Source organism: Rana temporaria, chromosome 1 (assembly GCF_905171775.1).
Source record: "Rana temporaria chromosome 1, aRanTem1.1, whole genome shotgun sequence".
Classification (NCBI taxonomy): Eukaryota; Metazoa; Chordata; class Amphibia; order Anura; family Ranidae; genus Rana; species Rana temporaria.
The window spans coordinates 157,604,575-157,617,920 of NC_053489.1; the positions used below are offsets into that span (position 1 = coordinate 157,604,575).

General features: G+C 42.5%; 1 protein-coding gene across 2 annotated transcripts in view; it reads left to right on the top strand.

Moving 5' to 3' along the window:
- Positions 1-13,346, top strand: part of MEGF10 (multiple EGF like domains 10) — a 180,468-nt gene that overhangs the window by 66,949 nt on the left and 100,173 nt on the right. For both annotated transcript variants that reach the window (XM_040344756.1, XM_040344748.1), the window contains exon 5: positions 4,542-4,634. In XM_040344756.1, coding sequence (XP_040200690.1) covers positions 4,542-4,634 — 93 coding nt within the window. The remainder of the gene's footprint in view (positions 1-4,541; positions 4,635-13,346) is intronic.

Sequence of the window (13,346 nt, forward strand, 5' to 3'; positions counted from 1 at the left end):
AGCGTTTACAAAATAGGGGATAGATTTATTGCATTTTTATTATAATTTTTTTATTTTTACTAGTAATGGCAGCGATCTGCATTTTTTATCGGGACTACGATATTGCGACGGACACATCGGACACTTTTGACAAATTTTTGGGACCATTGACAATTATACAGCGATTAGTGCTATAAAAATGCACTGATTACTGTATAAATATGTCACTGGCAGGGAAGAGGTTAACACTAGGGGGCAATCAAGGGCTTAACTGTGTTCCCTAGGTGTGTTCTAACTGTAGTGGGGATGAGAGTGACTAGGGGAAGCAAGATCGGTGTTCATACATTTTATCAACACACGATCAGTCTCCTCTCCCCTGAGAGAACCGGAATCTGTGTGTTTACACACAGATTATGGTTCTCGCTCTATCACGAGTAATCGCGCCCGCCGGGCACTTACATCGGCTTCCATGCAGGCACGCCCCTAGTGGTCAAAAGGCAAAGCCTCGTAAGGAAACATTGTTTTGCCCAGCCATGCCATTCTGCCGCAGTAAAACTGTGGCGGCTAGTCGGCAAGTGGTTAATGGCTGCAGCCTACAATATGTAGAGGTATTTATATAGCACAGGCAATATACATAGCACTGTAAATTCAAAGTCCCTGCATCATGGAACTTACAATCTAAGGTCCTTATAACACATGCATGCATACACATACTAGGGCCAATTTAGACAGGAGCCTGTACATCTCTGTAGAGACTGTTATATATACAGGGCAGGAAGTAAAGGCAAATCTCTTAAATGGAATGAAAAATGCCAGGTTGTAACCATTCCCTACTCTATACAAAGCAGAAAAATCTTTTGGTTTTGGATATAATTTAACCCTCCAGTGATAAGTGTCCCCCCACCATGGAAAAATGCAGATCACTGTTTTCAGCTTGAGTTTCAGAGCAAATTCCTAGCAAATGTTTCCCCAATTTGAATTTGGCACTGTTGATATTATTTTATAAGCAGCTGTTCAAATACAACACTTCATGCTTTATTAGGAATATGAGCTGTAAAATGAGGAGGGCGACAGGAGACTTGCTCAAGTCTCTTTCAATAGTAGGAAGTGCAGACTTTAGAGGGGAAGTGTCTCGGTTAATAAAGATGAAAAGAGAAATAATTATTAGTCCTAAAAGACACATTTTGGCCATTATACAGTATTTTTTTTTTTAGCTTCACAAAATAAAGAAAGATAGAATAGTTACAATACAAATCAGTACAAAAGGGTCCAGAAGGCCCTGCTCCTCGGAGCTTACAGTCTAAATGTATGTTGTAGGAACCATATAAAATCACATTTAAAGGAATGTTTTGATATCCAGAATGCTCCTAGGCAGAGGCGGCTCTAGGCTTTGTGAGGCCTTAGGCAAAACTTGATATGGGGCCCCACTCACTCCCATGATAGGAAAAATAATTCAAGGACAAGAGCCTCTTTCCCCACAACCCTGGCCGGTGGTTTTGGGGGTCTGCGGGCAGGGGGCTTATCGGAATCTGGAAGCCCCCTTTAACAAGGCGGCCCCCAGATCCTGCTCTTTAATAACTAAGGGGCAGGGGCCACCCAGTATGAGGTCACCTGGTGAACCCGCCCCCTTGTGACATCATTGACTTAGGGCATGCTGGGTCATTGACGTCACAAGGGGTGGTGTCACCGATATTCACTGGATGTTAGGGACGCTGGGCTCTTAACGCTGCCTGAGCACAGCAACGTTAAGGTCTCTGTCCCTCAAAACTGGAGTAATGCATTGGGCAAGTTAGGCGGCCGCGAGGCCCCTGTGAGTGCGAGGCCTTAGGCGACCGCCTAATTTGCCTAATTAAAGAGCCGCCTCTGCTCCTAGGCTATGATGCAAAATGTACAAATAGAATCATATTTAATGACTGATATAATTCTTTGTACAGCTATGCCTTGTACATTGTAGCAGGTTTCTATACAGTTTACTTTGTTACTATACTGTACTCTGTAAACTCATTTATCAGATTTTCACCTAATAAATGTAGTTTGAGTCTCTGCTCATCGGAGAGGGGTATTTTGAATATTGCACAGTTAAATGATGGAATGTGATTTCATATATTTCGTACAAATTTCATGTTGTGGGGAATCTATGGCATGTTTAGATATTTTTTTAGTGAAGCTGTAGTTAAATTTGACAATTTTATCCATGTGTATTAAAAGTGATTTTTTTTTTAAATTGGTTTGAGATTATTTAAAGTGGATGTAAACCCTCCATACACCCAGTGAAGTGAACAGCCTCAGATGATACACAGAGATGAACCAAACCTCCCTACATAGATTTTACATGTATATCTGCTGTCTTCACATTTGTATACTGTTTAGAAAGTTCAGACCATGTTAGGAAATGTTCTCTTCCTGTTTAACACAGAGTGTGATGTCTGGGCATACAGCCAAGATAGCTAACATTTCTGATTGGAGGAAAGGCACACACACCCTGATTGGAGGAAAGGCACACACCCCCTCTCATCATAGGCAGATACTCTCAGAGGTGTTTTGTAACAGGGGCAGCTCCCTGCTAATCTATTTTAGCAACCTCTTCTGACAGAAATTTCAGATTGATTTTATCTGATGTGTCTGAGAATTTGTTAGGAGTTATCAGGCTGATAACAGAGGAACGGTTCAGGAGAGAGCTATGGGACTTAGCTCTTTGAAGAGAGGTAACATAATACTGCAGATATATGTGTCCAGCTCAAATTTTATGAATTGGGTTTACATCCACTTTAAGTATGTGCTGTTTGTAAGTTTTGTACAATGAATATGTTTATGGTGTCCTGAAATGCAAACAATTCTCTTAATGTCCCCCGTGCAAAGCAGCCGACCTTCTTTATTCAAAAATTTTAAGGCTAGCCGCTAGAGCACAGGACACAGATGCAAGTGGAGAGTGTTAAAGTAGCGGCGTAGTAGCAGTGTAGTGTCTACTTCAGTGATTTCCAGCTTCACGGGGCATTGGCCAGGTACCATATATACATAGGTATATTAGGCCAAGCTAGACCAGGGTAGCTATGTATGTATGGCAACATACCGATGCCAGGAATTATTCTTTAATATTGATAGCGTATCCTGGGCTTCCTGAACATAACAGTATGGCAACTGTGACTGGCTATCACAGCGACCACATGGTGGGGAGCCCACCCTACCAGCTTTTGAATATAAATAATGACTGGGAGTTGTCAGCGACAACACAGTTACAGTGCTGGGGGCGGTGAGTGGGCATGTTCCCAGCCATAGGTGTGTGCAGCCTATTGCATTAGGGTGTGCACCCAAAGCTCAAACACGTACTACCGATCGCTCATGATGAAAGGGAAGGGGACGGTAAGTTACATATTTATTGACCCCTTCCCCCACTCATCCTAAAACATTCCTGCAGCAACAGTCAGAGGAAGAGGAGAGTAGGGAAGCCAGAAGCGCTGCAAGGGGAAGGAGGGGGGGACATAGGCAGTAGGGGGAATCTGTGCTGCACAAGGGGATTAGGGTGTGCCTGGGCACACCTGGCACACCCTGTGCGCACACCTATGCTCCCAGCACAATACAGCTGCCCTGGCTGTATACCTATTTGCAGGGCTTTTTTTCAGGGGGAACTTGGGGGAACTCAGTTCCACCACCTCTGGCTCAGACCCTGTGGTGCCTGCTCACTACAATCACTTGTAAACACAGAAGTCTGGTTTCTGTGTTTACAAGTGACAGCTCTGCACTCTGTGTGTAACCCCCCTGCACTCTGTATGTAATGCAATTCTGGTATTTAATGCCCCTTTAAGACCCTTCTACTGTTTTTGAAATCTGAACAGGATCGTGGTTGAGTTCCTGCACCTATTTTCTGAGAAAAAAAGCTCTGCCTATATGTTTCAAAATGGTGTTAAAAAACACCACTGTGGAGCCTCATATACAGTATGTGTACGGCAACAGGCTAAGGGTCCATTCCTAGTTTGTTGCTCGTCTTGAGCATTGCTATAACTGCCTGCCAATGCACAAGAACATATAGAAATGTGCAAGCTGTGTTTTTCCAATGCAGCGCATCACAACGCACAGTAGTGCTGCAACACATGTGCGTTGGAGCTGCTTTGCCTGGGTGCATTGGGGTCCAGTTCAGAATAAATGGCACCACAATGTGTTAATGCATGTAATAAGACCCGACAAGGTGATACGGCCCAAACACAAGCAAACGAATGTTTATTTTAGCCATGTGACTGTGTTTTTTAAATCCCATTGGACTTAAGATGAAAATAACTGTATATTTTGGAAAGTAATGACCTATATTTTGGTGTTTTAAAATCATGAATTGAATCTAAAAAATTCCATTTTATGCATTTCTGTTAATGGGTGTATATTTATTTTACGAAATAAAATGTTTTTTGCTAGCATTAAATATTTTACTTTCATTTTTCCTCTTATATTAGAAAAGAAATACAAAGTATGAACATCCAGAAAGAGCTCCTTAGTTAAAATACTGATTAGCTGGTTAGAAGATTTGGCTCTGTTTCATTTATTCAGCTTTCTCTCTCTTTTTGATGTGACAGCTCACTGTGCTGATAAATGTGTCCACGGCCGCTGCATAGCTCCTAACACCTGTCAGTGCGAGCCGGGATGGGGAGGACCCAACTGCTCCAGTGGTAAGTGTCCAGCTGCTGCTGCCTGTCTCCAAATGTTTCTTCTGTTTTGTCCTTTCTGTCTGGGAATCAGTGGTAGCATGCATATGGCTGTGCTAGCTGACTTAGCCAGGGATGAGCTACTTTATGCTGGTTAACTGTTTGCAGCCATCCTTCTGAAATCTGTGGCTACTTTTTTTTTTTTTTACGCATATTGTACTTTTTTCCCGTTAGTTCCCGTTTTTCATTGAAATTACGCAAAAGCTTGTATTAAAACATTAAAGCATTGAGAATGATTCAGCAAAGGTTTTCAGAGCTTGAGTTGTGTACTTCTGATGGCATACGCGTATATGTATATGTACTTTAAGGGGCAGATCCACAAAAGGATTATGCCGGCGTATCTACTGAATTTTAAATTTTAAATTTCCTGCGTCGTATCTTTGTTTTGTATCCACAAAACAAGATACGCCGGCATCTGGGATCGATCCGACAGACGTACGTCTTAGTACGCCGTCGGATCTAAGCTGCAATTTTTCGGCGGCCGCTAGGTGGCGTTCCAGTCGAAATCCGTGTTAAGTATGCAAATTAGCTAGTTACGTACGTCGGCCCGGCGCATTTTTTTACGTCGTTTGCGTTCAGCTTTTTCCGGCGTATAGTTAAAGCTGCTGTTCTGAGACGTACTCAATGTTAAGTATGGCCGTCGTTCCCGCGTACAATTTTGAATTTTTTACGTTGTTTGCGTAAGTCGTTCGCAAATAGGAATTTGCGTAGAATGACGTCACCGTCGTAAGCATTGGCTTACGATACCCCCACGGACGGCGCATGCGCAGTTTAAAAAAAAACGTTGTTTACGTCGGGTCACAACGTATTTCCATAAAACACGCCCCCATCACTTCCTTTGAATCCCGCGCCCTTACGCCGCAAAAGATACACTACGCCGCCGTAACTTACGGCGTGAATTCGTTTAGGATTCGAAACAAAAACAAGTAAGTTACAGCGGCGTAGTGTATCTTAGATACGCTACGCCCGGCGCAATAATGCGCCGTTGTATGTGGATCTACCCCTATATGTATAAGTAGGTTATACATGGATCTATGTGCTGCACAGCCCTTATTCACACTGGCAATGACATACATGTGATTATATGCGTTTATTATAGATCATATCTGAATGCAAACAATGTAGAAACAAAAACAATATGGGACTTTAATTGATGCCCTTAGGGGGTCTCCGAACTTTAGTGCCACACTCTAATCATACAGCTATGTTTGTAAGTATTTCAGAGAGTGGGGTTTTCATAGTCAAATTTTATTTAAAATGTTTTATATTTATTTTTCCTTGATAGGGTCAGACCATATAGAAATTCTTTCTATCATATTACTTTACACACTCAACTTTGGATTTATTCACGAAACGCGTAGAGCTACCAAATGCTGTGTTTCAAATCATCATGTGTCTCATTAAATATTTTTCAATATGTGTATTAGGTGATAGTAACTGTCTGCAATTGTGTGGTATTTTACCTCTATTGTATGTATATGTGTATATATATATATATGAATTGTATTGGATATTTTATAATGATTCATGACTACCATTTTGTACAATATTATTGATCTATACAATACATTTTACATTTTTACACCTACATGCTTCAGTCAAAGTCCCCACTTTGCAAAAAATTATTTAAAATAGTATAATTCGCACTGTGTGTTTACTTGCCCTAAGGTGCATTCAGTTAGAATTTTGTGTGTCCAGGGGCAAAATAGTTACTATGAGTACTTATAAAGCTGATAAACCAATAAAAATGTAATCTGCGCTTGTGGTGAGGTAATTCACAATCCGCAGCTAAGCACTATACTCTGATACCAAAAGTCTTACCTATAGTTCTACTTTACAAATGTCTGATAATTTTATGGAGAGGACTAATGCCCCGTACACACGATTGGAAATTCTGACAGAAAAAGTCTGATGTGAGATTTTGATCGGAAATTCCGACCGTGTGTATGCTACATAGGACTTTTGCTGTCGGAATTTCTGCCAACAAAAGATTGAGAGCTGGTTGGAGAATCCGATCGTCTGCAGCAATTCCGACGCGCAAAATTCCGTTGCATGCTCGGAAACAATTTAACTGGCTTGTTCAGGCTGTTTTAGTATATGGGCTGTTGACTGTTGTGTAGTGGCAGTGAGGGGTGGTGCCCTGCATTGTAACAATAGGGCCATTAGATCAACGGGTTGTACATTATAGAAGATTGGTTGGTTATAGAATGGTCACCTTAATATGGTCTCTCATTAGAGCACCAGGTCGTTGGTTATAGAAGACTTTTTGTTATAGAAGGTTCACTTTAATAGGGTCACTCATTAGAGCACCAGGTCACTGGTTATAGAAGACAGGGTGGCTATAGAAGGGTCACTTTAATAGGGTTACTTATTAGAGCATCAGGTTCTTGGTTATTATTATTATTATTATTATTATTATTATTATACAGGATTTATATAGCGCTTTACAGCATGAGGGTAGACAGTACAGTTACAATACAATTCAATACAGGAAGGATCAGAGGACCCTGCTCGTTAGAGCTTACAATCTAGAAGGAAAGGTCAAGTTGAACAAAAGGTAATAGCTGTGGGGGATAATCAGATGGAGAAAATGAAAATGCAGTTGTTAGGTGAGGGTAGGATAGGCTTCTCTGAAGAGGAGGGTTTTCAGGGATCATCTAAAAGCTAATAGAGTAGGAGATGATCGGACAGATTGGGATAAGGAGTTCCATAGGATTGGAGAGGCACTGGAAAAGCCCTGGAGGTGAACATGAGAGGAGGTGATGAAAGAGCTAGTGAGCAGGAGGGCTTGAGAAAAGAACTAAGAGAACAATAAGGTTGGTATTTTGAGATTAGGTCAGTGATGTAGCTGGGGGCAGAGTTGTGGATGGCTTTGTAAGTAGTTGTAAGTATTTATAGTAGTTATAGAAGATTCTTTGGGTATGAAAGGGTCACCTATTATATGATCACTCATTAGAGCACCAGGTTGTTGGTTATAGAAGACTGATTGGTTATAGAAGGGTCACTTTTTCAGGGTCACTCATTAGAGCACCAGGTTGTTGGTTATAGAAGACTGTTTGGTTATAGAAGGGTCACTTTAATAGGGCCACTTACTAGAGCACCAAGTGGTTGGTTATAGAAGAGTCACCTTATTAGGGTTACTCATTAGAACACCAGGTTGTTGGCTATAAAAGGCTGTTTGGTTATAGAAGGGTTACCTTAAAGCGGGGGTTCACCCTATAAAATCTTCTATCTTCTAGCATAAAATTCCGCATAGTAGCGCGAGCTACAGTATGCCTGTCTTAGTTTTTTTATCCCCATACTCACTGTTATATCGTACATAGAAGATTCCGACTGCCCACGGGGAATGGGCGTTCCAATCCAGACGGAAGGTGATTGACGGCCGGCTCTGGCGCGTCACGCTTCTCCGGAAATAGCCGAAATAGGCTTGGCTCTTCACGGCGCCTGCGCATAGTCTGTGCGCAGGCGCCGTGAAGAGCCGAGACCTACTCCGGCTGTCTTCGGGGAGCGTGACATGCCAGAGCCGGCCGTCAATCACCCTCCCTCTTGAAAGGAACGCCCATTCCCCGCAGGCAGTCGGAATCTTCTATGTACGATATAACAGTGAGTACGGGGATAAAAAAATTAAGACAGGCATACTGTAGCTCGCGCTACTATGCCGAATTTTATGCTAAAAAGTTGTTCTGCAGGGTGAAACACCACTTTAATATGGTCACACGTAGGTCGTTGGTTATAGAGGACTGGTTGGTTATAAAAGGGTCATATTTATAGGGTCACTTATTAGAGAACCAGGATATGGTACTAACAGACGATTGAGCAAAGAGTGGAAAAAAATGAGCATAGTTTTGGGGAACATTCTGGAAATAATGTAGACATTCATTTTGCTTTTAACATTCAAGGACCTTGCTTTGTGCAATGGTGCGCAGTCGTGTTGGAACAGGAAGGGGCCATCCACAGCTGTTCCCACAAAGTTGGGAGCATGAAATTGTCCAAAATGTCTTGGTATGCTAACCCCTTAAGATTTCCCTTCATTGGAACTAAGGGGCCAAGCCCAACCCCTGAAAAACAACCCCACACCATAAACCCCCCCCCATAAAGTGATTTGGACCAGTGCACAATTGAAAGGCCCATAAAGACATGGATGAGTGAGTTTGGGGTGTAGAAACTTGATTGGTCTACACAGAGTCCTGATCTCAACCCGATAAAACACCTTTGGCATGAATTAGAGTGGAGAATGGGAGCAAGGCCTTCTCATCCAACATCAGTGCCTGACCTCACAAATGCGCTAGTCATTCCCATAGACACACTCCTAAACTTTGTGGACAGCCTTCCAAGAAGAGTTGAAGCTGTTATAGCTGCAAAGGGTGGGCCAACTCAATATTGAACCCTACGGACTAAGACTGGGATGCCATTAAAGTTCATGTGCGTGTAAAGGCAGGTGTCCCAATACTTTTGACAATATAGTGTATCTGCTGTAATAACATTTTCAATTTAAATTTCTGATGCCATAGCAGACACCTACCTGCATGTAGATGTACTTAGAGCTATACTGTACACTGAAAAAAACCCACTACACTCAACTGAGTTATTTAAAGAAGCCTAGATGTTTTTGTTACATACAGTAGGTACTGTATGGGTTTCTGTTCCAGTTGGTTTACATTACAATATAACATTATTCTGATTTGACCTCAATCTTGGTAAAGAGTCAGTTTTTGTGCCTTCTTTTTCTTGCCCCCCAAAGTGCACAAAGGGCCACAAAATCAGTATGTCTGTAGGCTGTGCCAGGGCACCAACAGATTTCCTGGAGGTCAGATTAGAATCTGATATTCATCGTCCGTCTTGGGTGCACAGCTGGCATTTATATTCACATTTTTCTTCTTGAGTGGGTGTCCAGTTGTTCCCAATGCCTTTAACAGCTTTCATATTATGGAAAATGATTTGTTTAAGATTATACGTTAGAATGTGTTTTTTGTGTATGTGTTTGATTGCTCAAGAGATTTGTTTGTTAATACACAACAATTCCGTCTGTCCAAAGTATAGCTAAGGCTGGGTTCACACTACGATTTTCCCGTCCGTCAGCCGCATACGATTTATATGAAAAAACGTATGCGGCTGAAACGGACGTAAACGTATGGAACCGCACATATGTGCGTTTTCCATTGACATTAATGTTAAAAAAAAAACGTATGCGTTTGCCATACTGTTTCAAAAATGGCCGCAAAACCGTGGTTGAACACGGTTTTGCGTACGTTTAAAAAACGTTTTGCCAGCAAATCGTACGCACCCGGATGCATCTGAGTGCATACGATTAGCAATGCATTGTCTATCTATACGTTTTCCCGTCCGGGCCCGTACGTTTTCAATACTGAAATCGTATGCGGCTGACGGACGGGAAAATCGTAGTGTGAACCCAGCCTAACACTTCCAGCTATAATCTAGTGAATATCGTTTCCAGTATTTGTTATGCCTCGTACACAGGGCCGGACTTTCCGAGAAAAAAAGTTCGACTGGCTTTTTTCTCGGAAAGTCCGGCCGTGTGTAGCCTCCATCTGACGTTTTTTGTCGGAAGTCTGACGGACCTTAGATTGAGAACACGTTCTCTATCTTTCCGTCAAACTTCCGACGGACTCAGGGCGGACTTTTGCATGGTCAAAAGTCTGACCGTGTGTACAAGGCATTACGGGTACTTATATAGCGCCATCAATTTACACAGCACTTTACATATACAGTATATTATACATTCACATTAGTCCCTGCCCACAAGGAGCTTACAATCTAAGGTCCCCAACTCACATTCATATATACACACACTGGGGCCAATTTAGACAGGAGCCAACTAACCAACCAGCCAGGGCCGGGACAAGGGGTGGGCAGAAGGGACGGCTGGCCTGGGAACTGTGGTATCATGTGAGGATCGGGGGCACCACAAGGAGATTTAGAGGAGGGGGGTTTGTGTTGGGAGGGGGAATTTGAGGGAAGGGAGCAGCAGAAGGTAAGGATTGTTCTAGGAGGGGAAACTTGGGGAGGTGTGCTAGAAGTGGTGATTTGGGGGGATTTGTGTTGAGAGGGGAGATGAGGAAGAGGATTTGTGCAAGAGAAGGTAAAATGGTGGCAGGGGGATTAGTACTAGGAGGGTTAACATTTTCAGGAGGGGGGTTTGGGCTAGTAGGGATGATTGGGGGCATTTGTGCTAGGAGGGGGGGGGGGGATTGTGCTAGGATGGGGGATTGGGAAGGAGAATTTGTGCTCGGAGCAGGGATTTGGAGTGGGGAGGGGGGAGAGGATTTGTGCTTAGAGAAGAAATTTGAGGGGTAGAGTATGTGCTAAAAAGGGGGTATTTATTTGGGGGGGGGGGGGTGTTTTGGGAGCATTTGTGGAATGAGAGGATATGAGTTAAGCATGCAGATTAGCACTCATTTTTTGGGAGGCAGGGGATCTTTGCTGACACATAATGCTAAAACATCTTGGGGGGCGCAATTTGGCATATCCGCCATGGGCGCTAGATGGCCTTGTCCTGGCACTGCTACCAGCATGTCTTTGGAGTGTGGGAGAGAACCCACGCAGGCACAGGGGGAACATGCAACCTCCAGGCAAGTCATTGAGATTCGAATCAACGACCCTAGTCATGCTTGGCAGAAGTGCTAACCACTTAGCCACTGTTTTAGGCAGTATAGTTGTTTTTGTCAGTCCTTTACTATTTATTAACACTGTCTATTCATTTAAAAAAGCCCCTCGTATTCTTCAATTGCATTGTAAAGTTCAGTCCAGGATGCTAATATAGAAGGAGATGTCTACTTCTGGATCTTATTATGTTTTCCTTTATTAAATCTGTGAACAACAAACTTTGCAGAACATATCTAAGGCCCCATTCACACTTTTTTGCATGTTTTTTACATCGTGCATAGGACTTCCCTATGTGCCACAAATCCACCATAGAAGCTCACGCACCTTTGCGAGCGTAGAGCTTTGTGCATTTTAGCGCATTTGTTGTGAGACAAAACGTGTGTCTTCTAACAATGTTTGGAGTGACATTGATACCAATGATAAGTGATCACATTCCCTCTGTTCTCAGCTGCATTAGAGACAGGGAAGGAGAAGCAGCAGCAGCACACTAAGGCTGGCCATACATGTTCAATTTTCTTGTACAATTTTCTTTGGTCAAAACGAAACGACACTTTCAACTGCATCCAATTAGGCAGGCTCTTGCACTACATAGTTGAAGGTAAATCTAAAGAAAATTGTATGAAAATGGTATAATGTATGGCCAGCCTAAGCCTACTAGTGAATGGCTTAGGCACAGGGACGTGTCAGGACAAGTCTGATCATTGGAGGAGAGCAGGCTGAGTTCCCAGCATAGCTAGAGAACTGACCGTAGTGTGCTCTCCTGCTTAGTGTGGTCAGTTTTTAATAGGCAAGCAGGGGGACTGGCAGGAACGCCAGGGATTTCACATAAAGGAAGCAATACAAAGAGAACAGGAGACTTTCTCATACAAGGACATGGTACAGCAGGCACATATCAGCAATATGAAGTGTTGGGGTAACAAACGCTTTAAGTAAACTGACAAATACAGATGTAAAATTGTAAGTGGTCCATGATATCAGAGTAACAGATGGCTGTCAGGGAAAAAATCATATATGATCAGGAGCTGACAATGCTTTAAGTGTGAATTCAGGTACCTAGAAGACATACATGCCTGTCTCCAGCCACAGGGATTCCGTGGCACCTCCGTAATGTGTCTACATACCAGTCTGAGTCTTGCATTGACATCTTGTCATTCAGAGAGGATTATCCATGAGGGAGCAAACTGCTCGCCGGGTGCTGAATCACAGTTCGAGACATTGACTTGGAAACATTCCAGGGCTCATGCAGACGTACAAAATGAGATCCAGTTTCAATGGTTGCTCGAAATCTCATCATGCCATCCACAAGTAACATGACTAGCATGTGGACAGAAGAGACTCCTAATTTGGGCTTAAAGTGTTAATGCTGAACTTCTGTGGACCAGTCTGGAATGTGTGATAGAAGTGTAAAATTACAGGGATAAAATACGGACTATACAGTGTGTAACGTCACCAACATGTTATAGTTCTATAAAATCCCTGTCTGCTTACATTGGTTTCATTGTTTTGCACATGAAGTAAGAGAGCGTAACCTTAAAACTGAGGTCAATGGCCGTTACCCATATACCCCAGGTAACCTTATGTAACCCACGCCATCTAAACCTCTCCTTCTTCAAATTACTTTACACTAAGACAATGGTTTTATACATAAAAAATAAATAAAATATTTAAGTGCTGTACAAGAATGTTTATAGTTACATAGTAGGTAAGGTTGAAAAAAGACAATAGTCCATCCAGTTCAACCTGTGTAGATGTACGTGTGTCAGTGTCTATAATGATTTCCCATATCCCTATATGTTGTGTTTTTAAGATGTACATCCAAGAGTCTTTTAAAAATATCCATACTCCCCGCAGCCACCACCAATTGTGGGAGAGAGTTCCACATCCTTATTGCCCTGACAGTGAAGAACCCCCTGAGCTATTTATCCTGTTCTCTATATCATTTATAAATCAATTGAATAGAATTGGGCCCAACACAGAACCTTGGGCTACTCCACTCACCACTCCAGACCAGTCTGAGTACATGTTATTTATCAATACCCTTTAGACACGTCC